The 23,248-nt window shown below is 43.4% G+C and overlaps 1 protein-coding gene and 1 long non-coding RNA gene across 17 annotated transcripts; one reads left to right on the forward strand and one right to left on the reverse strand.

The window, feature by feature from the left end:
- Positions 1-1,536: 1,536 nt before the first annotated feature.
- Positions 1,537-6,116, reverse strand: LOC142089115 (uncharacterized). The gene is made up of 2 exons (XR_012676107.1): positions 6,028-6,116; positions 1,537-4,474 (listed from the first exon to the last, which is right to left on the reverse strand). It is a non-coding gene; the product is annotated as an uncharacterized LOC142089115 (long non-coding RNA).
- On the forward strand, positions 6,058-22,789 carry ING4 (inhibitor of growth family member 4). 16 transcript variants are annotated; one of them, XM_075165098.1, is made up of 10 exons: positions 6,553-6,620; positions 9,095-9,270; positions 10,139-12,761; positions 19,586-19,657; positions 19,847-20,013; positions 20,208-20,322; positions 20,637-20,745; positions 21,078-21,225; positions 21,633-21,694; positions 21,919-22,789. In XM_075165098.1, the coding sequence occupies exons 3-10, from the start codon at positions 12,722-12,724 to the stop codon at positions 21,956-21,958; spliced, it is 753 nt and encodes a 250-aa protein (XP_075021199.1). In that variant the 5' UTR covers positions 6,553-6,620; positions 9,095-9,270; positions 10,139-12,721; the 3' UTR covers positions 21,959-22,789. The 16 variants fall into 16 exon arrangements, 14 of the variants coding, with proteins under 14 accessions (XP_075021253.1, XP_075021240.1, XP_075021199.1 ...); XR_012676099.1 differs by lacking the exon at positions 6,553-6,620 and adding an exon at positions 7,113-8,488 and having other exon boundaries at positions 9,095-12,761; positions 21,919-22,092; positions 22,186-22,789; XM_075165107.1 differs by lacking the exon at positions 6,553-6,620 and adding an exon at positions 7,113-8,488 and having other exon boundaries at positions 9,095-12,043; positions 12,661-12,761.
- The last annotated feature ends 459 nt before the right edge of the window (positions 22,790-23,248 follow it).

Genomic DNA, 23,248 nt, shown 5'->3' on the forward strand with positions numbered 1-23,248 from the left:
CTATGCAGTCCCATTTGTTAAACCAAATGTATAATGATGTCATCTAAGAATGAGATTAAGGTTTGGGATTTTTTCTTTTCTTTTTTCTACAAAGTCTATATTTCATAAAACCTTTGGATTGTAGGTTTTATTTTTCATTCATTAATTCTTCATCTCAACAGCTTTTCCATAATTTTGACATTGAGTCATTTCATTTGCCTTTTGGGAAAACTGTCATGAATGTCTTAAGGTATTTCTCTAATATCCCAAGTTTAATTAAAATTTGAATCAATGGGCTAGACAGCTTGTTAGTGAACTCTTTTAGGACTCCTGTTTCTTTGCTGACTTAAAAATATACATCCCTACCAGATGTTGTCTAATCTCCTACTTTCATACTAAGGTACTGGATAGAAGTTGCTATTTTTGTACGACTGCCACATCCTGTTTCTTTCTGAATATGGAAGTATTTGTTGACTGATTTCCCCTGTTCTGTGTCACTAGAATTTTCACCATTTTTATCTAGCATGGATCAGTACTATTAATAAGATTTCTTATTTATTTAAAGAAAGGAATGAAAGATCAAAAATCCCTTTTTTATTACCAGTAGTTTTGCTAGCCGCAAAGCCTTCCTTACCAGTTTTCTCTATTTTAGAATGTCTAATTTATGTCGGTTGCTGTCCGGCCTTCCCCTTTTCCATGTGTTATGTTTCAGGTTTTTTTTTTTTTAATTGTTTCTTCTTGCTCACAGACTTTCTCACTGAACCCAGGATGAGCTTTTACCAAAAGTTTTCCTCTTTCTTGATTGTGGAATTAGGGCTTTTTTGGCCACATAATAAATTTTTCTTACAGAAGAGTTTCATTCACATTTTTCTGCCTTATTTTTTTTTTCTCATGGACAACTCAGTTTATAGTTTCGCTCACCTTGGAAATTAGCACAGACTCAGCACAGGTTTATTACTGCTTGTGGCTCTCCTCTGCATGTCCCTATTCCATATGAGCAGGACAAAATTGCCAGTTTCATAGAATCATAGAATGGTTTGGGTTGGAAGGGACCTTTAAAGGTCATCTAGTCCAACCTCCCTGCAGGGGGGACATCTTCAACTAGATCAGGTTTCTCAGAGACTTGCTCAAGTTACTATCTTGTCTTGTATGCATCACCTTGAAGTCTGAAAAACTGACTTGTTTTGGTCTTGTATTAAGAAAGCTACAGTTTTAAAAGTTGGAAAGGTGTTTTGCCAACTGGTTGAATTCCCTGGGGAATATGTCACAAGTTAAAATGCCTTGCAGTGGTTTTTCATTTTCTATGTTCAAGGTGCTCGAAATCGCCTTTCCTGGTCCCTGGTTTGATGTGCTGTTTTCTAATGTCTGCTATCCTTCCTCTTCTTGGAACCTGTTACCGAGCATGGGGATCCGTATGTATTTAAGGCTGTACAATTCCTGTGTTACCAGTTATTTCAAAGGTAGTATTGCTTGTGTTTGTGCAGTTTGCCACTGCTCTTATAGCTTTTACTGTCACCCAGGAAGAAACTAATAATTTTTTACTAAGGGACTTTCCCATCAAGTTTCAGAAATGCCACTTTATTCCAGGTCTCTTTTTTTTTCACATCAAGGAGAATTTCTTATTTCTCTGTTTACCGAGAGTCCTGTTGCTGGTGTAGAATTAATTGAAGATACCTTGCTCTCATTATCTTTGTCGCTTATTTGAGTTTGGATTAGGTCTTCCTCTTTGGATTCCCGAGGCTGTTTAACATATTCAAGGTGCTTCAGGTGGTTTAAAAAGTATAGTTGCTACCTGTGGGATGCAAAGTGTAACATCTATACAAAATTCTTCCCTCTTGAGATGAAGCCTCAGGTTCCACAGTCTGCAGCTTTTCAGCTTTGTGCACTCAAGCCAACAACGGTTCAATTATTTAACTCCCACTCACAAGAGTGAAAGATTCTCTAACAAGATCCCATGGTTCTTCTTCTTCAGCCCCCTGAATTCTTTGACCCTGCATTTTCTTTGTGATGCCAATCCATTTGTTTCTGTACCCAAAAAGACTTGACAATGACTCTGGAGCTCTGTATTAGGTTGCATCTTGTATCTTTGCTGGAAGGTGGTAGCACTTTTTCTTCTTGTCCTTTACTGCATCGGTTGTCTGTTCTTAGCTGGATTTTGCAAATTATCATTGCTTTAAAAGGAAACATCATGTAGGCTGGAAATCATTTAGAAAAGTCACCCACAAACAGTAACTGAATCTCAGCCGTGACTAATGATAGTATTGCTGGTCTATAATTCAGTTAAATCTTTAAGAAAGATTTAAGACTTTCATAATTTAAAGCCTTACGGTTAATCAACCATGTCCCTTATTAGAGTTTTTTGTTGGTTATCACTGCCATTAAAACTGCCATTCTATTTTACTAGTGGGTTTTTTTTTTAACCCATAGGGTCTTGTTACGCCTTTGTTCAATACATTAAAGTCTTCTGCCATAAGAAGTCTTTTTTCTTTTGTAATGAATTACAGACCATGATCAAGTCACTGTATTCATCTTTCCAAACAGCTAAATTAAATTGAGCTGTTTTAGGTGTCTCACACTAAGGCTTAGCTCCATCATGTAGTACTTATCTATTGCCTTTCTTTTTCCTTTATGAATGACCAGGCTGTGTAATGTTCAGTTATAAGTCTTGCTACATTAGGCCTATACGGTTATCTTGAGCCACCAAACTTACATTGCCATAAAAGGATATGTAGTTCTTTTAATGAGATCTTTTTCTTTAAATTAAAACAAATAGCATTATGTTTCTTTTCTTAGCTGAGTGCAACCCATATCAATTACACTGTGATTTTGCCAAATCAGTGTTAGGTTAACTGGCTTACAGCAACCTGGATGATCCCATTTACTTTTTAAATACTTTTTAAGTAAAAGTATTTGCTGGTCTTCTGGAACACATTCAGAGCTCCAAAGTTGTTTGGAAAAGAAAGCCCATTGCTTCCATCTGCTTGCCAGATAATTCTTTTAAAATTATTGATTGTGAGTTTCTAGCTATGCAACTTCTAGGATGTTTTATTTAATGGGTAGAACTAAACATCTTCCTCAATCTCATTGGCAATAGGTAATATTTCATTACTTCACAGATGTCTACATCATCCAACTTTCTTCCTAATATAGAATATAATTATGAGATTCTGCCTGTCTTCTATATTTTTATTGATTATTTTATCATCTTTATATCAACTAAAGGATATATATCATGTTTAGGATTTTCTTCTAATATTTTGCAGGTAATGTACCCGAAAGCTGCCCAAGTTGACTAGTGCAGTTTCAGAACATAGAATGAAATTGCTCTGTACATTTCCTTAACTACAAGCTAGGTACCTGTTCAATCGTCATTTCAGGTACAACAGATTAATTTTGTGTGCATGGTTTCTTGTTTCTGTATCGTAGAACACCAAAGTACTAGAGAGATGTAGTAACTTGGTCCAACAAACATTTCGATTTCATGTAGTGTCTATGTAATGAATGAAAAACTGCAAGAAAAGAAATCATGACACCAAAGAAATAGAGTCTATGCCTAGTTTTGCTACTGAATTAGGATATTTTTTGGAACGCGGACACAGCTATAATCTGGGGCCTTTGGCATCCTCTTTCATTTGTGAAGCTGATTAACCACCTTGGGGGCAAGTGCTGCAGATCAATTGTTTGATGTTTGTGAGAATGAAGTGTGGGTATATCCAGTCTTTCCTGAAGAGAAGGAAATGCAGAGTAGGGACCTCTGAACTGAGAGTGTTAAAGAGAGGGAAGAGCTGAATGTGTACCTTTACAGCAAAAAGGGAACCAAACAAGACTCTGTAGGCCTCCTGTGGAGGTATGCATAAGGATCCCTCTCAAGCACTGGCCTTCACCTTGTGGTCCTTGGATAACATTTAAGAGGTCTGTAAGGTTAACTGAAAAGCTGGAGGCTTAAATTTGGTATGCAGATGTTTACATTTCCAAGGGAAAATACACAGGCATCTGTAGATCAATAAAGGTTGAGAACCACTACTCTAGACTACTTCGGTAGGCTGCTTAGCTTCCCTTTGTGAGATGCGTAGGCCTTCTGGGCAGTACACCCACTCATCAGTCAGGTCCTTCATCTTACCAAGAGGTATTTACCAGTTTAACAATAGGATGTAATTGAAGTAGCAAACTCGGGTGGGGGGTAGTGTGTGATAACCATTGGGGTTAGCATATGTGGCTTTGTTACTACAATAGTTACCCGAGCATCGATGTATGAGGCTGGGTGGGGGGTAAACGTAAATAGTCACATACGTCTAGAGCATATTCCAGTTGGAGAAGCATCTTCCTGTGAAATTATCTGTGCGCATGCTAGGACTTTCACTTGCAGAAGTGTTTACTCTAAAAAATATCATACCTCTCACCAAATAACTGCCGTGGTAACACTCCATTTGCGGGTGAGGATGCTTCTGGAACCCTGAAAGATGCACTTCTCCATGAACCTCAGTGCCTCGGCTTTCTAAAGAAAGCAAAAATAGAGAGACAGCAAACTTCTAGATTCAGAGCTCAGAAACTAGTTTTTGCTGGATTGGATTGTTATAATTTTTACTGCCGTTGAGACCACACAGGTACACAAAACTGCCTCTCCTCTTTGTTTTCCAACTTCACAGTGGTGGTTAATGAAGTTAAACATACCTTTGTACACTTTACTAAGGCTTACCATTTAGATTCTAGGCAAGTGTCTCCTCTTTTCCCTGTCTTTTGTATTAACAGTGGCAACAAGCCCAGAGAGAGCTTGTCTTTCCATTTCTGTGGTCTAGTATTTTGACATCTCCCTAGCCTTGGCTTGGAGGAAAAGATGGGATTCCCAGGTGGTCTCTTAACCAAATTGTCGATGTCTAAGAAAGCCTGTTTCTTAACATCAGCTCCATTCAGTCTGGTAGCTCCGAGCAGGATGCATTTGGGGGAGTCTGGTTTAGTACTGTGACAGGGTATAGGGAGCAGATTTTTTTTTTTTTTACGTAACAGCCACATCCTTCTCCTTAATTAAGAGTGTAAGGCAATTTATACAAGAATTTTGAAGTACTTTAAAAACAAAGTGAGGCTTAACAATAATGTTCAGCTAACTGAAGCCAGCTGCTTCACACGGGAACTGAAAAGAATAAGAAATGTGTTTTGAATAATTAAAAATATGTCATAAATAACTTAAATGACTATAGAAATAGGACTGGAAAACACTGCATCTTCAGAACACAGTGGATCTCCGAATTAACCAAATAGTGTAACAGCAAGATGGTTGATAGTTCAAACAGCTGCAATTCGTTTTTATAACAGCCTCTCAGTCTTGCATTGCAGGCTGCTGGAAAACTTAATCCTGGTATATCCATATAAATAAAGACATAGTGCCTTGGAAGATTTTTGGGAGGAAAGAGAAGTAACAAGTCTGGTCACTTCTCCTCATGGCCAGAATCTAGCAGCAAGCAGTCCTAAGCAATGACTGTCATTACAGAGTCTATCAGGAAAAAACAGAATGACATACGTGAGCGGGCAGGAGAAAGGCAGATGAAACATTAACATTTGCCAAACAAACCCAGTGCCTCCTAAACAGTATAGGACGCTAAATTAATACTGACTTCTTGAAACAACAATCCTGAATATTCTAGACTCTGAGGACCAAAAGAAGGTAATTTTGTCTCTGTTCTTTTGTAATCACGTATGACCTCACCCTCTTGACCTAGCACAATACCATACCGTGTCATGTGCAATCACTAGCAAAGGACTATCTGGGGGAGGGTTCCTGAACTCTGTAGCAGGAGGATCAATCTTTAATCTAATCTGACTCACGGTATATGGTTATGAAAGTGGGTCTGCCAAGATGGAGAAGAGAGAGCATGGTCATGTTTTAACTTCATTTCATTGCTTTTTTGGTTTGTTAGGTATTTTAAGTTTGTACCACAATCATTTTACAGCAAAGACAGTCTCTGTTTATAATATAGCAGTTACTCGTCGCTGGCGAATTACACGGTGAATGGGAAGACAGAGTGCCGTAACAAACTAACAGCACTTCCTCACCCAGATTACCCAGCGGGAGTGCCCAGCCAGGCTGTTGAAAATTATGTGAAGCCAGGCGAGACCTCCGTAGCCTCCAAAAGACGAAGCCTGTTTCTTTTACCGCGGAGATGAAGGCAGCAGGTATTTAATCCTCCCCCAGCTCAGGGGAGTCGGATCAAGGCAGCCCCGGGCCTGCTCTCCCCGGCTCCCTGCAACCAGCAGCGGAGCGGCCCCGGCTGATCCCGCAGGGCACCCTCCCTCCGTCACCCCCGGCGGGCCCTAGGGCCGGTGCTACTGAGGGACCGCCGGCGGAGCCCTGACGCGGCGGGCGGGAGGGCAGGAGACACCAGGCCGGGCGAAGAGGCGGCGCCGCCCGCCGTCTTTCCCCGCCTCCGGGGACAGGGGCAGCGCGGCGGGCCGCTGTGGGCAGACCCGCAAAGCCCAAAATGGCGGCAGGAGCGGAAGCGCATGGGAAGGCGGGCGGAAGCGGCTTCCGCAGCCGGGCAGCGCTGCTTCCGGGTGGGGGGGCGCCAGCGTCCGGCTCCTGCCGGAAGCGCCCGTGTGTGTGGGGCCCAAGATGGCGGCGGGGATGTACCTGGAGCACTACCTGGATAGTAAGAGCCGCCGGGGGCGGGGCCGAGGGCCGCGGCTGGGGCCGCCCTGGCGGGAGGCCGCGCGGGCACGGGCAGACCGCGGCTCGGGGCGGGGCCCCGCGGGGGCCGAGCTCTGCCCGGCGGCTGACCGGTCCCCGGGGCGCCCGCGGCCTGCTCCGAGCCTCTGGGGCGGCAGCCTCGCCCGGCTGTCCCCGGCCCGGCCGTCAGGGCCCCGCCGCCGCCCGGTCCTGGGGCCGTGTGGAGAGGCCCCGCCTGCCGCGTAGAGCCGTCTCGGGGCCGCTTAGAAACGGCGGCTCTGGCGGCCCGCCCGGAGCGCCGGTGCGGGCTGCCCCTCCGCCCTGAGACAGGGCTCTGCTGGGGCTCCTGCGGGAGCCCGGCCCCGCTGCGGTCCGGAGCGCGCCGCGCCGACACCGGCGGCGAGCGTTTGGCTTGTCCCCGGAGGAAGGAGCCCGGAGCTGCTGCAGCCGCCTTTCGGGAGCGGCTGGTTGGCTGTCAATGGCTTTCCCGGGATAAACAGCAGGGCTGGTGAAATAAAACCGAAGATAAGTCCCTATCTGTAGGGAGGTAGTTTCGATAGATTCCTTCGCTGTCCTTTTAAAAGTGCAGTCCTGTTTTGCTGGTCGAAGAAGTGCTCTGTAAATACTAATGGAGCTGGTGACATTATCTGAGCCCTCCTACGATATCATCCTGCCTTAAGGTGCTTCTAACTTTGTGAAACTCAGATCTTTGGGGAATGAGACCTTGAATGTGTGGTTTTCCCCTGTGTTCTTAAAATAGTCGGTAGACTAATCAGAGGAGTTTTTTTGAAGGAATGTACTAATGGGTTAAGATTTAGTAACCTGTTCTTTGATGAGTGCTGTTTTCACATTTTTTTTCTGGTTTGGTGTCAACACTAGAAATGGGGGAGCGTGGTGATGGGGCGGTGTGTTTAAAGCATGGTAGTACTAGCAATGTGTCTTTTACTTTGCTATACCTGGCCGTCTGCATACACCATCATACCATATGCCATCTGCATATGCTTGGAAACATTGGAGCGTGGTTCTTCAGAAATTTTGCTACACTAGGTTTCCTCCAGCTCAGAGCTGATACAGTGTTGATATGGAGACAAGGGATCTCATTCCTTGTGTCTGCAATGCTCCTTTTGCCATTAGGAAAGGAAACCTCTTGTGAATTAAATTAAGAAAGTTCAAGAACCATAATAAATTTCAGTGAAAGCTGAAAAGAAGCTGGAAGTGAATGGGCAAGGATTTAGGAGCTGTGAGAAAGGAGGGTGCAAAAGTCAGGAAGAAGAGTTGGATGAGGAGGCAGATTGTTAGAGAGGAGCAAGGATTGCTGAGCAAAGATGTATGTTCTTCTGCTCTTCTCATTCTGTTGTGGAAGACTGCAGTTGACTGAGGCTCCTCAGCAAAGATGGCCAGGAGTTGGGAGGATGGGGGCTAGACAAGAGGGGAAAGAAGCAGATGGAGAAGGAGTAAGTGCGTGAGGAGGATGCAGGCTTTTCCTACTGGGAGAGCGTAAGTGTTTTTTGAGTAAGACCTGCAGTGTGAAGATAGAGGAGTGAAAGACTGGGATTTGCAGATGTTAGTCAGAGATGAGAAAGATGCAGCACTGAGTGTGGAGAAGTATGGTAGACACCAAGTCGGAGAGAAAGGAAGCTGTAGATGAGCTTGGTGGCTAGAGAGTGCTCCCGCCAAAGTCAAACACTTCTGGATCTTCTTGTCACTGTCAGCTAAAATCGATGAACCCCCTGGAAACTCCTCTGTTCCCCTCTAGTACAAGCATGCAGAGAAAATTACAAACTCTTATTTTCTCTCTCAGCTGAGATGTGTGGTCCTGCAATTGAATTGGAGATTCCCATCCTGTTGAAGGTCGATATTAATATGGTGGCATAGACCGTTATTTTTAAGGTGTCTTGCTTAAAAAAAAGTAATGTGCACAGTCTAAAATTACTTAAAAAAATCTGGCTACAGAGATGTTAGGAAGAACAAAGCAATCTTTGCTGCAATGGTTTAGCCTTTTTTGCATACTCTTAGAGCTCTTAAGATGTTTTTCAATTTTGTCTGGTGTCCTGGATAGTATATGCAACGTTACTTCCCTTTGTTAGCTAATTGTAAGACAGTTGCTGTGCTTAATCTAGAATTTCTTTCAGAAAGGCACATCATATGAATTGTAATACTTACAGCCAAAGAGCATCCATCTCAGCCTTCAGTAAGTTTGTTTGCTGCTAGGCTTTCCTGTCATGGTTTTGTGACTTTTGTCTGTAGTTAATTTTCACAGTTCCAATATTTAGTCAGTGCACCTATAACGCCTTTTACCTGCCATGTTGCAGTGACCCCTTATTAAAAGTTTCTTCGCTGTGTAGATTGTAGTTGATTAAATCTTAACCATTGTTACTGGTAACTTAGTGAAAAAAAAAAATGGCCGTGATAACATATTTTTCAGTTTTCTAATTAGCCATCTTGTTCTTCTCCAAGCCTATTCTAATCTTTTGACATCCTACGTGAACTTCTGACTCTCTGAAAATGCATACAGTCCTTTAGTAACCAGTCTTCTTCATGGAACTAACTAAAGAAGCCAGGTTATCGTTCTTCTGTTGGGTATGCCCTTATCCCTGTTTGCCATTGCGTTTCAGCTGGGAGCTTTTATTCAGGTAACTATCTACCGTGATATTGATATGATAGAGTCTTTTTGTTTCTTAGAAATACGGTCCAGCATCCTTTATCCATCAGTTATATTGCTCATTCCTAAATGTATTACCCTCCATAAGACTTGATGGAAAGTATCTGTTTGCAGCCAGGCTGTCTCTTGCTGTCCCAGTGGTCTGTTCCTTCCATTCTCGTTCTTCCAGTCTGTATCTCACTTCCAAGTGACTGACTTTTCTTCTGTTGGATCAATCACACGCTGCTTCGTGTGTGATTCGCATGAGTGGTGCAGCTACTGCTGGTAGTTCTCTGTAATGCATTCTAAAGCCTTATGTAGCCATTTAAAGTACTTTTAATGTATCTTACGTTTGTTCTTTTCTTGTTCTAGCTTGTTATGCAAGATGCTTTCTGATACTACATTGAGTATTTGCTGCAAGTTGTAGTTTAATCGCTTAAAAAAATTATTTTCGCTAATGAAATGTATATTCTTACCAAAAAAGGTCTAGTCAGGCAAGTTTGTTTTAACACTTAATCTGTATTTTCACCCTCGTTTAATTCATTGAGATGAACTCAGATCAGCTATTCCATTTCTTTTCATGCCTGCCTGACAGCATTTGGTTTCCCACTTGCTCCTTCCTTCCCCCTTTTTCTTTTTACATTATTTCAGTATTTTAAAAACATTCAATTCAGTTTTAAAGTAGTTCACTAATGTTCCAAAACTTCCTGAAAATTGATACAAATAAATAGTCCAGAATTTTTGGTCAGCTCTTTTAAAAATGTCTAATATTTACATTTACTTCTTGGAAAGGAATTCTGTTAGTATTATAGTGCTAACGCAGACACGGTTTTCAGCTGAATTTTTTTTTCCTCCCACAGAGTTTCTCTTTCATATGGTTTACTGGCTGGATCTGCTCAGGGAATGAATGAGGAGTGTGTGATGAAAGAGGGCAGTTGTTTGTAGGACCTCTTCAAATCCTTGAAGAAAGGAAGGTGCATAATGAATTAAGTGAAGATTGTAGGAAGAAAAAAGGTGGCCTCATGCTTGAGGCAGTTGAATACCACTCTGACAAAGTGAGTTTGATGTTTGTGTTTATTTTGGGGGTCACGCTTTTTACAGGTTCTCCTTGCATAGATTGTGGTTCCCTCAAATTATGAGTGAAAATCTGTAGTCAGAGGAGTAGATGTGCAGAATGCTCATAGCTGCAACTGAAGTCTGCTTTGAACAGATAATTCTGAAAAGTCAGGCTCTGTAGCATTTTTAGACATTTCAAGAGGTGTGTTTGTAATTAGTTGGCCATCTTGGCCTTCATCTCTTTGCCTCAGTAAATCTCTTGACCTTCATTTTATTGGTAAAGGAAGTGGGTTACTCCACAGCAGCGTTGTGAAAAAGCATTCTAATGTCACAGTAATGAACACCTTGAAAAGCTGATTACCAAGGCAATTTTCAGATTGAGGTTTGGGTTGTGTGTGTGTGACTCTGTATTGAGCAAAGAGAATAAAATAAATCTTTGAATCACTGCTCAGCCACTGGGAATGAGAAATGCCTTGTATGAAAATCTCATGCGGTTAGGTAATTGAAAACTCTACGTTAAAATGCACAAGCGGTCTGACAAAGCTGTGCATACAGCCTCAGTTGTTTCAATTCATAAATTTTCAGTCCTCTTCTTTGGACGTCTAAAGTTCTTTTCCAGGTCATTTTTGTGGAATAGCCAAGTTAACAACAGTTCTCGTAGTAAAAGGTGTCTGGCAGTTTCTTAGGTCTGGTATTTCAGTAGCTTTCAAGTCCTTGCTGTAATTTGAAACTGGGTTTAGACCTGGGATTAGACATGCCCTTGCCTTTGCTCTAAGCTGTTAATTGCAAAGCATATCTGTCTGAAATGTGTTACGCTGCTAACAGATGTTTTTGCAGCAGAAAAATAAGCACGTTCCTTCTGTGCTGAACATCCTGACAGAGGAACTCCGTATCTTGTCTACTCTGACCACCTTCCTTCCTTCATCCTACTGAAGCTGCCCCTTCAATGAGCCAAAGGATTCGGGGAAGGGGAAGAAGAGGAGTGTTTCTTGTTCCAGTTCCCTTCTTCACGAGTGTTTTTCTTTGAGCATGGCTCTTTCCTCAGTTCTCTTCAGTGGCTGAAGTTAAGCATGAGAAGATTTCCATTTCTTCAAATATTGTCCTCCTTCTGGTGTCTAAACCATTTTATGCCTGCTTCGGAGGGGAGAAAGCAAGATACTGAAGCGCTTTCCCTCACGCCAAGAAAGCAGTGCGGCTTTAGTAGGGGAAAAACTGTGGGTGTAAAGGAGCTAGAGATGTAGAAAGGAATGGAGGAAGAATAAGAAGGAAGAAAACATAATGTTGTGTGATAAGAAGATTGTATGGGCATGAAGAGTCATTAGAGGAGTTTGTGCTTGCTCAAACTTGAGTTACTGTACTTGGCTCAGTATTTGCTCTCGTACTGGGTTAGAAATACTGTCGTGGAGGCTTTGAGGGGGAGGAAGGAAGGGTGACTAATACAGATTTTCCAGAAGATGAGATGCAAACACTGAGTTTTCTTCATGTTTGGAACTTTCAAGAGGATCACAGAGCTTCTTTGTAATAGACATCATTGAAGTACACATATTCAGAAAACAGTCCCAAATAGCTTTCTACAAGTCTCTGTTTATGTGTCAATGTGCCATGAGCGTAGGGATTATCTTTATAGTAGAGGGAACTGCTGTGCAACCACATGTATTCTCCACCATCAGTGCTTCCCTGTTTACCCACCTAGTGGGTATCAGAATAAAGTGAGTATACTTAGTGACAACACACAAGTTTATCTTTTATGGTAACAGAACCAAGGCATGTACCTCTCTTCAACTGTCTGGTGCCTGAATTTATTACGAAATGACCTCTCTGCTCAATGCTCCACTGCTGAGGACATGTCTGCCCAGTTGCTCAGATAGCTGAGGTGAATGGAAGGGTCATGTTTGTGGGTGTGCTTTCTGAAGCAATCAAACAGCACCTTCCCTGCTGGTTCCAGCCATCACTGTCCACCACGTGTGTTCCTGCCTGGACTGATGAGGCTGTTGCTTTATTTGCCTTGCTGAATGGGGAGCACACGTTGTTCCAGTTGGGAAGTGTGTGCCAGACTGGAAGGAAGTTCAAATTTCCATATACTTGAACTGGTCTGTTACTGAATAAATGTCAGTGTAAAATGTTGGTAAGGAATGGTAACAAAACAGTAAAAAATGTTTGCATAGTTTTATACTAGATTCTGCCAACATTTGGTCTAAATTAGACCTAAACGCTTGGGAGAGTCATCAGCAGAGGGCTAGTAACCTTGGTGAGCTTGAGCGGTAGAAGGATGTCACTGGCCTGTCTACTCAGATGGCTGCTTGATATTCATTCCATTGTCTTGGAGGCCACCAGTCAGGACCTGTTCCAGGAGCAGACGCTAGGACGTATCTGCCTCAGTGAAGAGGATGATGGGGACAACAGACTTAGATGAGGAGTCCTCAGCTGGTAAGTTAACATGGTACTGTGTAGTCATTTTCTTTTGGGTTTTTCCCCTTTTTTATACTGATTAGGGAGGCATCAAGGTTCCTTTGCTCCTTCTATTTGCATATGTCAGTAGGCACATAGAGTTGCACCAGTTCAGGGCTTATCAATACTAGAAAACTTACGCCAGCATAAGCACAAAGCAACAGGAGCAGCATACACCCTCTTGAAAGTCGTTATCTTCTTTCTCCTACAACTGACATGGGAATGTCCTTTCATTCCTTGATAACATTAGCTAACCCAGTAAAATAGGATTATTCTTTCATAATAGCTACATCTGTCTGGATTTTCCTCTATATAGCTTCATCAAATGAGAGTATGATGTGTATTGTCATCTTAATACTTTTAGAGGACATGGGTGTGATGTCAGAACTTGCTGTAGGCTAGCCCTTGATTCTTTACCAGTCCTGGCTGCATTCCAAATTCCCCAGCAGTTTTTTTATCTCTCCCTTTACCTACCGTCATTACTCTTATCCCCTCCCCAATGTAGCATGTAGCCATACCCTCCCGTTCTTGCCTCTAAAGTTTCTCAAATCATACTGCAGATATGCAAATCTCTTAATAAATTGTTTCTATATTCAACGCCGTCTTAGTGTAGTGAAAGATGCCTTTGACCTCACTGAGGCATTGGATTAGTTGCATCTGTGATGCAGCACACATGATCTGTGGAAAATTACAAAAGATCTCATGCAGGGGAGAGGATTTAGTGATTCATAGGCATCATTTGTTTGTGTGTGAAAGCTACTGGCACAGCCCACACTAAGCTAATACATTTATTATTGTTAATGACTAGTTTATTTAGAATTGATTTTGTTGTTGACGGGTATTTTTATCAGAGGTGATACAAGATGGCTTTACAAGACAAAGCATACTGCATTTTCTCTGCATTTCTTCACTTACCCAACAGCAAATCTGATGTGAACATTTTGGCAAATAGCCCTGTGATCTCTTTGGTGGTGGTCCCTGCCTTTGGAGATCTGTGACAGGCTGGAAATTTCTGGAGTGGTGCGAGTCTCATTTGCCGTGTCAGTCTTCCAAGTCCTCCAAGCTTCTGAAATCAAGGTTGATCTTTAACACAGCAATAAAGACCCCTTTTCTGAGACTTAACAACATTGCCTACTATCTTGGCTGTGGATGCTGTAGCATTGAACTAACGTGATAAGAAAAAGACAAAGAGAGCCCCTCCCTCCCTAAGAAAAGGGTCTATTCTTTGGGGGAGTTATTAGGTTTCTGTGGCTGTTAAATTGACTGTTGTTGCTGACTGATACCTGTTTCTCTGGACAGTGCCTGAAGTAGACGCGCCTGCGTGGACTAGCGTGCAGTGCGCTGGCCCGGAGCTTGGGGTATATGACAGGGTCACAAAATTCCTGGGTGCCTGTGGCTATGTCAGTCTACCATGCATCTGAGCACCCTGTTTGTAAAAGTGTAGGTAGTATTATCCCATATAGAGCTGTTGTAAGGATAATGTTACAGGTTAGGATGCATATATTGCAGTAGGGCTGAGCCATGTATGAATAGAGAGAAAGGTATATATTATGCTCATGCACCAATTTCAATAAACTGCGTAGGAGGATAAATAATTAGCTGAGAACACAGGACAGGGTAGAAGCAGCAGTTTAAAAGGGTTATACCCTCTAAAAGGAGGGATTGAGGGATATAAAAAACATCCTTCCCCCTAATGAGGAAGCAAGGAAGCTCGTGTAGATTGCTGTAAGCCAGTTGTCCTGCAGTATACGTCAAATACTACAAAATTATGAGAATCATGGAGTACCGAAAAGTCCTATGTGCTTCCCTGCAAGATCCCAGCCAATTTCCTATTTCAGGGGGCAAAGAACTTACCCTCTCATTGTGGCAGTCCCTGGCACAAGCAAGATTTTTTTAATTGCCTTCAGCAATGTGGTGTTTAAAGTGTTTGCTGAAATCTGTACTGTTCAATAAAGCAACAGTGGTTATGTTTCAAAATGTATTTTCACATTTTTTAATAAATTTAAACATGCATCAGAACATGGTGGGTGAACAGATGTCTCAGCAAAGGCACCGTGTATTTGTATAGTGCTTGGTGCAATGGATCTCTCTTTAGGAGTTTGGACCTTGTCACAGACCCATTATGGCACAGTTAAAAGACGTGCTATGAGAGAATGAAGCATAGTGAAAGTTATCAGGTTGTGTAGGCTTGCTCTCTGTGTGTATATGGCAGAGTTAACATCTGAGCTAAATAGCCGAAGTCTAAATATCAGTTGCCTACACTTGGCACCCCACGTGTGTTTCTAAAAAGAAATAAATAAAATAATAATAATTGGAGGGGAAGGAGGGTTGTGATGGATTCTGACTTTTGGAGAGTGAGAGCACGTGGTTCTTAAGGGACAAGACGGCGTGGTTATGGATGCCTGCAGAAGAATGAATGGGGGAAGGAATGACAAGGAAAGAGGAGAATAAAGGAGATGAAAGAAGAATGGGAGTAGTAAAGGGATAAGAATTGAGGAAAGGAAAGACGAAGGTAGGCAGAGAGACTTTTAACTTGTGATAAGAAATGAAAACAAGGTAAGAAAAGGAAGGGGTGGGAAAAACTCAGTGAGAGACCTGCGCCGATGATTTTCAGGATAATCGTGCTGCGACAGGAATGAGCGGGGCACGGCGGGGCTGCGCGTGGATCTGTGCAGATGAACACAGTTGCATTAATGCCAGCCCACACTTTGGGCCAAGCTGCTGGCCTTGCTAGCACGTTCTTCGCTGTACATCCTCACCATCCTCTTCCTCTCTTGCTGCTATGCCGTTTGTGTTGAAAGAGGCCCTTGCTTTTCTTTATTTTTCTGTCAGATTGTTGTCTGTCTGGGAAAGGGTGACTGCCCTTCACTGCCCTCTTCTCTAGTGATCAAGGATGCCTGTGGGGTGTTTTTTTCTTTACTATGATCCATTTCAGAATCTGAGAATTATTTGGGTTTTTTACAATATATAGTATTTAGTCATGAAAAGTTTAGGTGCGTCTTACAATAAGAGGAAAGAGCAAATGAATTGTAAAGGAAAAAGGAGAAATTCAGGAGGAAACGAAACTACCTAAATAACATGGATGTTTTTAGAAAGACAGGGAAAGCGTCTTGTGTTAGTAGGAGTGAGGAAATGGAAACTTAAATATTATTTTTTTAATGGGACTGTTAGGGTGGTGATGTCTGATAGCCAGCACAGCACAGGCCAAGCAATTTCAGCAAGTGTTTTGAACCACTGTGATAAATTCTGTGATGCAGAGCATCACTTTTTTTTTTTTAAAAGGGTAGGTGAGAGCTTTTGAGTTAAGCTGTAGATAGTAGAAAACTTCCCCATACTTAGATAAACTATATACCATACAAATAGTTTGTTGCTCAGTTAAAACTTGCTTGGCTGCAGCTTTGTCTTGTTATGCTTTTTGTTCTTGCCAAACTCTCTCTGGATCATAATTTTTAATGTGGTACTCGGCTTCTTTCCACTTTTAGTTGACTAGATTAAGCATCTTTATAACAGTTCTGATCATATAGTCACTGTGCTGTCAATTGTTTCATTTTCTCCCAATTTATTGACGATGCAATTACAGAACGTTGGTCCAATAATAGATTTGCAGAGTGAAACGTTTTGCTGGGTTTTTAGGAAATCATTTTGCTGGTTTTAGCAGGGAAGGAATTCAAATGACAGGGGCTTGTCTTGTCAGTCCCCGTGGAAACCTGCCCAGCTAATGAGCCTCTGGAAGATCACTGCTCGTACGTGCTTGACTGGTGAATGATCTGCCGATCGTGTCTGTGCTGAGCGTCTGCTAGGCCAGAGCCAGCGCTGGGTGACGCCTCTCCCCGCACTGCTGAGAGCCGCCGGGAGCAGAGAGCTCTGCGGCGCGGAGGCAGGTAACGGGGCAGGGGGGTCACTGGCCTGGCTGAGGGGCTGGCAGTGAGGGGAGAGTCCCCGGGAGGAGAGAGTCTCTGAAGGGCCGATGGCCCGGGCTGAAAAGATGAGGCCGGGCACGTAGAGGCAAAGGGAGGACTGGGGCTTTCCAGACGAGGGCATGCGCTGGCATTAGTGACAGGTGGTGGCAGATTTTTACAGTAGCGGGTGTAAAAACTAGAGCACAGTCCCTTTCAGATTCTGTAGGAGAAGCAAACTCCTGCCCGAGTTTCTCCTGCTGCTAGAACATTGCTGTGAAATGTGGCCGTAACCTCTGTGACGTTGTTCTGCCCGGAGAATAGCATCCTACTGGTTTTTGTGCTAGCTCAGGTGCTCGCTCTATCTAAAAGGTTTCTAGCCCTGCTGAGGGAAAACTGACCGTACCCAGTGGAATCTGTGCTTTTATCGACTTTCCTTTTTAGAAGAGAAAAAGAAATTACATTAACCTTTTTTCAAAACTACAAAGTCAAGAATTTAGAAGTTGTGATCTTCCAGGATTAATAAACTTGGTGTAAATTTGACATATTGTGTGCAGTGCAAGAACAGGTACTGTTTCCCTCTAGAGGATACCTGTCTTGTCTTCTACAGGGGATACTTTGGAGAGGAATGAAAAGTAGCATGTTTCATTTGCTGTACAAATTGAAGGGTTTGGAGTTGACGAGGCTGGGGATTGCAGGAAGGAAAAAGGCATGGTCTTGAGATTCCCAAGTTGGATTTCATCTGTGCCATAAACAATGATCATTTTCAGCATTGTGTCCCTGTTGTCTTCTGAGATGCTTTTTTGAGCTGTAGGGATGTAATCTGGTAGTAGGCTGCCTGAACCTTGTGTGAAGTCTGTCATGCCAAACAAACGTGGAAGTTTCAAATTTAAGAATGTGCAGACAGCCTTAATTTTGCTGCTTACTAATTTTTTGAGAATTTGATTTTGCACTGTTAACTATCCTTGAATGCATGGGGGTGATGTGTATGTGCTGTGTGATTATGTATGTGGGTACTTAAGGGCACCTACTATCTGAGCGTTTCTCAGAGATTTAAATGAGAAATGGCAACAAAAATCTATTGAAGCAATAGCTTGATTACTTGTAAGGATTCTGTGTGTAACTTACTGTCCTGGTTTTGGCTGGGATAGAGTTAATTTTCTTCCTAGCAGCTGATACAGTGCTGTATTTTGGATTTAGTATGACAATAGTATTGATAATACACTGATGTTTTAGTTGTTGCTAACTAGTGCTTACACTGGTCAAGAACTTTTTAGCTTCTCATGCCCTGCCAGTGAGAAGCTGGGAGAGGACACAGCCAGGACAGCTGACCCAAACTGGCCAAAGGGATATTCCATACCATATGATGTCATGCTCAGTATATAAAATGGGGGGTGTTGGCCAGGGGGCAGCGACCGGGGCTCAGGAACTGTCTGGGCATCGGTCGGCAGCTGGTGAGCAATTGCATCATGTATAACTTATTTCTTTTTTTTTTTTTTTATCATTATTATTATTTTCCCTTCCTTTTCTCTCCTATTAAACTGTCTTTACCGCAACCCACAAATTTTACTTTCTTTTTTCCCAATTCTCTCCCCCATCCCACTGGGGCGGTGGGGAGTGAGCAAACGGCTGTGTGATGTTCAGCTGCCTGCCGGCTTAAAGCACAACACTTACTATATTCTATTTGTGTGAAAAAATAAGTTAAGGGAGCAGCATCTGAGCACAGTGAGGCCCACAGTTGGTTTTACCTCTTACAGGAATTAATTTCATGGCCCATGTGTAGAACTTGTTAAAACCTGCCTCTTGCATACAGACCTTCCATGCCGGCTGATTGCTTTTCAGGGAAATGTCTCTACTGTAGGAACACATGGCAGTGAAAATAGAGACAGTTGCTGGGACTGATGTATTAGACAGTTTTGATGATGGGTAGACATGGCTTTATTTACATTCTTTATGTGTTGGAGAGTGGGTTCAGGAAGCAGACATGCTTATGGTGTGTTTCTGAAGAGCTTTTCCCCCCACCTTTTTTTTTTAAGCCTGCAAGAGAGATTTTTTTTTTTTTTAAATTAGATATAAAGGTGACAACAATCAAGCTTGGACTTCAGGTTAATGCAGTGACACTAAATCTGAGTTTGATTAGACAGGCATGGAAAAATGAGAATCGCTTTTATCAGCTTTGTCAGTTGAGCATCTGGTGATGCCTGGGGGATGAGTAGCATAGTGCATTGAAAATTAATTAACTATCAACTTCACATTGCTCATCAGAACCCTACAAACATTTATTATTCACAATCCATCCAGGTGTTGGACAGAGCACACTGAGATTACAGTGCAGAAGGCAGAATAAGGAACACGTGACAGGGGGTTAAGACTGCTGTTCACTGCTCCCCGTCCTGCCTCAGACTTGCTCTTTGGCTCTGCACAAAGTGTCTCCTGTCGCCTATGTGTAAAATGGATACACTAAAATGGACTCACTTTTCAGTGAATTAGCATTTGATCAACTTTAGTTTTGACATCCTTGCATAGAAATAACTAAATGGCATTATTTACCAGCTGTTGTACTATTTTTTTCATTACTGAATGGAGTTCTTGGATGGATACGTTGTATTATAACGACTGACTTCATTACAAATTTTTTCTGCTTTCTTAATGTAGGCCTTTCTGCATGGCAGCAGTTTTCTGTTAACTAGTATGTGTTATAGAACTATGCTCCTGGATTAAATATATCACGTTTTTATAGTCTGTCTCCTTTGGAGTTGACAACAAATGGAAGCACCATAATGTGCACCAGGAAAGGGCGTTGGGAATCGCTGGAGTGGTGTATGTGTTGTTATCAGTTAGCTTTGCTCCTGCCTCGACATTGTGGACGGGAACCTGACTTCTCCATGTATCTTCCTTTCCCTGCAGGTATTGAGAACCTGCCATTTGAATTGCAAAGAAACTTCCAGCTCATGCGAGATCTGGATCAGAGGACGGAAGGTGAGGATTAGAGATGGTTTCGTTGATGCAGCTTGACCAGCTTTTCTTTCCTTTGCCTTTATCATGGGGATCTCAGGCCAGGGGAGGAAGCCTACAGCTGCTCTGATCCTTCAGTCTCTCTTAATGGAGGGCACTGTAGTGTGTGTGTATGTATGTGTATTTGTGTATTTAATGGTAAACTCGTTTCAGACCTCAAGTCGGAGATCGATAAGTTGGCCACGGAGTATATCAGCAATGCACGAACTTTGTCTTCGGAGGAAAAACTGGGGCTTCTCAAGCAAATCCAGGAGGCCTATGGGAAATGCAAGGAGTTTGGGGACGACAAGGTTCAGCTGGCTATGCAGACCTACGAGATGGTATGAAGGGAAGTGTCTAGTGCTTATTGTATGAAAGACTGTACTAAAGCCCTCAATCCTGGAAGGCCCTGATCTCTCTTTTTAGGCCCTAACCACTCTTGCTTCTCAGCTCTTAGGGCAAGCCCAATACCTTCTTCTCTTTGCCCTCTTGGGCTCTTTTCTGTGGTAACTGCTGGTCACTGTCATCTTTGCAGGTTGATAAGCACATCCGGCGGCTGGACACAGACCTCGCTCGCTTTGAAGCAGACCTGAAGGAGAAGCAGATAGAGTCGAGTGACTATGACAGTTCTTCCAGCAAGGGCAAGAAGAGTGAGTACCACCACTGGGCTGCAGATTGATACAGGAGGCAGCCAAGTGACTATGGAAGTGGTGGGGATGAAGGCAGGCACTGGAGTGGTACAGATCAAAGACTGTTACGCTGGAATCTGAAGGACAGGTAAAAAGATGGTGACCTGGGCTCTTCTTGTGTGAGCGTATTCAAGGCCGCTAGATAAAATTAAATTGGAGTGCGTGGCCCAAAGCCAATATACACTCCAAAGTATGTTAGTGCTGGAGGGGTTGTTACTATCAGGTGTCTATTTTGATGAGGTGGCAGATGCAACACCTTTTTCTCTTCTTACCAGAGGGCCGAGCCCAAAAAGAGAAGAAAGCTGCCCGTGCTCGCTCTAAAGGGAAGAACTCGGATGAGGAGGCACCAAAAACTGCCCAAAAGAAATTGAAGCTTGTCCGCACGTAAGCGTTTAAGACATTTGCGGGAATGAGGAGCATCACTGCAAATCAGGCCAAGGGAGGCCTAGCCAGACTTCCCTGTGAAGGATCTGATCCCCACCCAGGCCAGATGGTGTGTCCCCTGTCCCTTCTTGGGAAGCAAGAGGAAGGAGACTTCTTAATTCTTTCAGGGGAGTGTGGCACAAAGGGGAAAGCAGGTCACTTCAGTGGAGTTGGGTGTATGTGCTTAAAAAAAGCGAAGTGGCTGTCTCTGGCAAACAAGGGCGTTGTCTTGGGAGACATGAAGGGACTCGAAGCCAGTTATTTTGCTGACCTACTTTATTCCTGTCCTGCAGTAGCACAGAGTATGGGATGCCTTCAGTCACCTTTGGAAATGTGCACCCTTCGGATGTATTGGATATGCCCGTGGACCCCAATGAGCCTACTTACTGCCTCTGCCACCAGGTCTCCTATGGGGAGATGATTGGCTGCGACAACCCAGATGTAAGAGCTTGCACTTGATGGAAATGGGGGAGAAGGGAGTGGAGAGAGTCTTGCATGGAAAGTCTTGGCCTGCTTGGGTGGGGTCTGATACAGCAAGCAGTGACAAGAAGAGGGTTTACCTCAGGTAGTTTGGAAAGGCAGAGGGGTGGCTTGCCATGACCTCTTAAGTGCCTCTTTCTTCAAGGTTTTCCTTAAAATGACAGGTTGGTTTTTTTGCCCCCTCACTTAGCAAGGGAGAAGGGGAGTTTTCCTTGCTAACAACGTATAGGTTGGGTGCGAGTCTTCATTCCCTGATCGCTGCTAGGGATTTAGGAGTTTGTGATCAAATGCTAGGAAACTCCGGTGGCCCAGAAGCAATGATTTCAAAAGAAAACTGCTCTTTAACTGACTGCTCTCCATCCCAACAGTGTTCCATTGAATGGTTTCATTTTGCCTGTGTGGGTCTGACAACAAAACCACGAGGAAAATGGTGAGTGAACAAGCAACCTGGAGGGCCCATTGGTCTTTGGAAAGGGGAGGTCCTGGGTGGCAGAAGGGAGAGTACTGTATATACACACTTAGAAGACCTCTTAACAAGGAAAACTTGAATTCAGGCTTTGTCAGGGATCTTGGTTTTCCAAGGTCCTTTGGGACTGTGTGTTCGAGGTTTGTGTCACGCCCTAAACACTGGCTTTTTGCTTCCCTTTCTACCAGGTTCTGCCCTCGCTGTTCCCAGGAGAGGAAGAAGAAGTAAAATCCCGTGAGCCCTCAGTACTGCTGCAGGAGCTCTCTTCCCCCTGCCAGGGCCTCGTCTCAGCTCCCCCAGCCCTTGGGGCCTTGGCTGGGGGGAGTCTTGCCCTGTTTGTCGTTTGGGCCATCCCTGGAATGGTGTGTACCTTCACAACGGTTCCTGTGTGTTCTGTATCCCTGGTTGCTTCCGAATCCCTAAGGGAGGCCCTCTCTCTGTACTATTCCAAACAGGTCTCTGAACCTCAAAGGGAATGAATGAGGGCACCAGGGTAGCCACCAGATTCCCAGGGATTCAGGTAGCCCCTGATTTTCCTTGGCTTTCCTTCAGCCTCCTCAGAGTTCATTGCCTACTCTCTGCTTAGAGAACAAGGCTATGGGATGGGGGAAGGAAAGGAGGTAAGTCTTCAGCATTTTAGGTCTTTGATTTTCCTGGATCTCTTTTAGGAGAGAGGGAGTAACCAGGCCACTTCTTAATCTAGTGGGTTGGTTGAGAGACTGAAAACCTAATGTACTCCCTCTCTTTAACCATTCCACTACTGGCATTGAGCAGCTTCTTTTATTGGGGAGAGCAGGAGGAGGAGGGAGGAGTATTTAGAGCTAGCTTTGTCTCTCTTATTCCTGGGGTAAACCTGCTGGTCTGGGAAGCACATTGTGTGAAGGAGGAAGAATTTCTGACCACATGGGGAGAAATGGCTTGATCTAGCCTGTCTTCTGGCTCCAAAATTCTCCCTTCCTTTTGGGCAGTGGGGCTTCTCCATTATGTTGATGATGGGAAGTTTGGGGATTCAGATCCCACTTGTGTAATAAGGAATTAAATAAAGTTCATTGAAACAAATACTCTGTTTGCCTTGCTGTCACCTCAAAAGTAAACTGCAACAATTGGTCTCTTTAGTTATTCCTTCTCTCTCAGCTCTGCTTTTATTCTAAATGATGAATGTAGTACAGCTTTTTCATGTAACGATCCTGAACAGCGTTAATAAGTGACATTCTGCCTAAGTCAGGCTTGAAAATATCCCTAATATACTTGCAAAAGGTTACTAAGCTTTCTAGTGGCTGTGAAAAATACCTGCCCCTTCAGTCGTGCCCCCACAAGAGGGTGGACACTTATTCACATTTTTGTTGGATTGTTTACTTCATCAGTTGTCTTCTCTCAAATGAGGAGAGGTGGAGGTTGGAAGGCCAGCCCTCACTGTGGCTGTTGGGCAGCACAGCTGAGAAATTAAGCCGTCCAGACGAACCATGTGCATCCAAGAATATGGATGGGTTTTCCAGATATCCTGCTAACTTGCTCCCC

The sequence above is a fragment of the Calonectris borealis genome, chromosome 1 (genome assembly GCF_964195595.1).
Source record: "Calonectris borealis chromosome 1, bCalBor7.hap1.2, whole genome shotgun sequence".
Classification (NCBI taxonomy): domain Eukaryota; kingdom Metazoa; phylum Chordata; class Aves; order Procellariiformes; family Procellariidae; genus Calonectris; species Calonectris borealis.

Coding starts and splice junctions, on each gene's coding strand:
- ING4 (XM_075165060.1), top strand. CDS start 12,722: ATGATGGGGACAACAGACTTAGATGAGGAGTCCTCAGCTG. Junction 12,762..19,585: donor AGATGAGGAGTCCTCAGCTG/GTAAGTTAACAT, acceptor CTTTCCCTGCAG/GTATTGAGAACCTGCCATTT. Junction 21,226..21,632: donor TTGGCTGCGACAACCCAGAT/GTAAGAGCTTGC, acceptor CCATCCCAACAG/TGTTCCATTGAATGGTTTCA.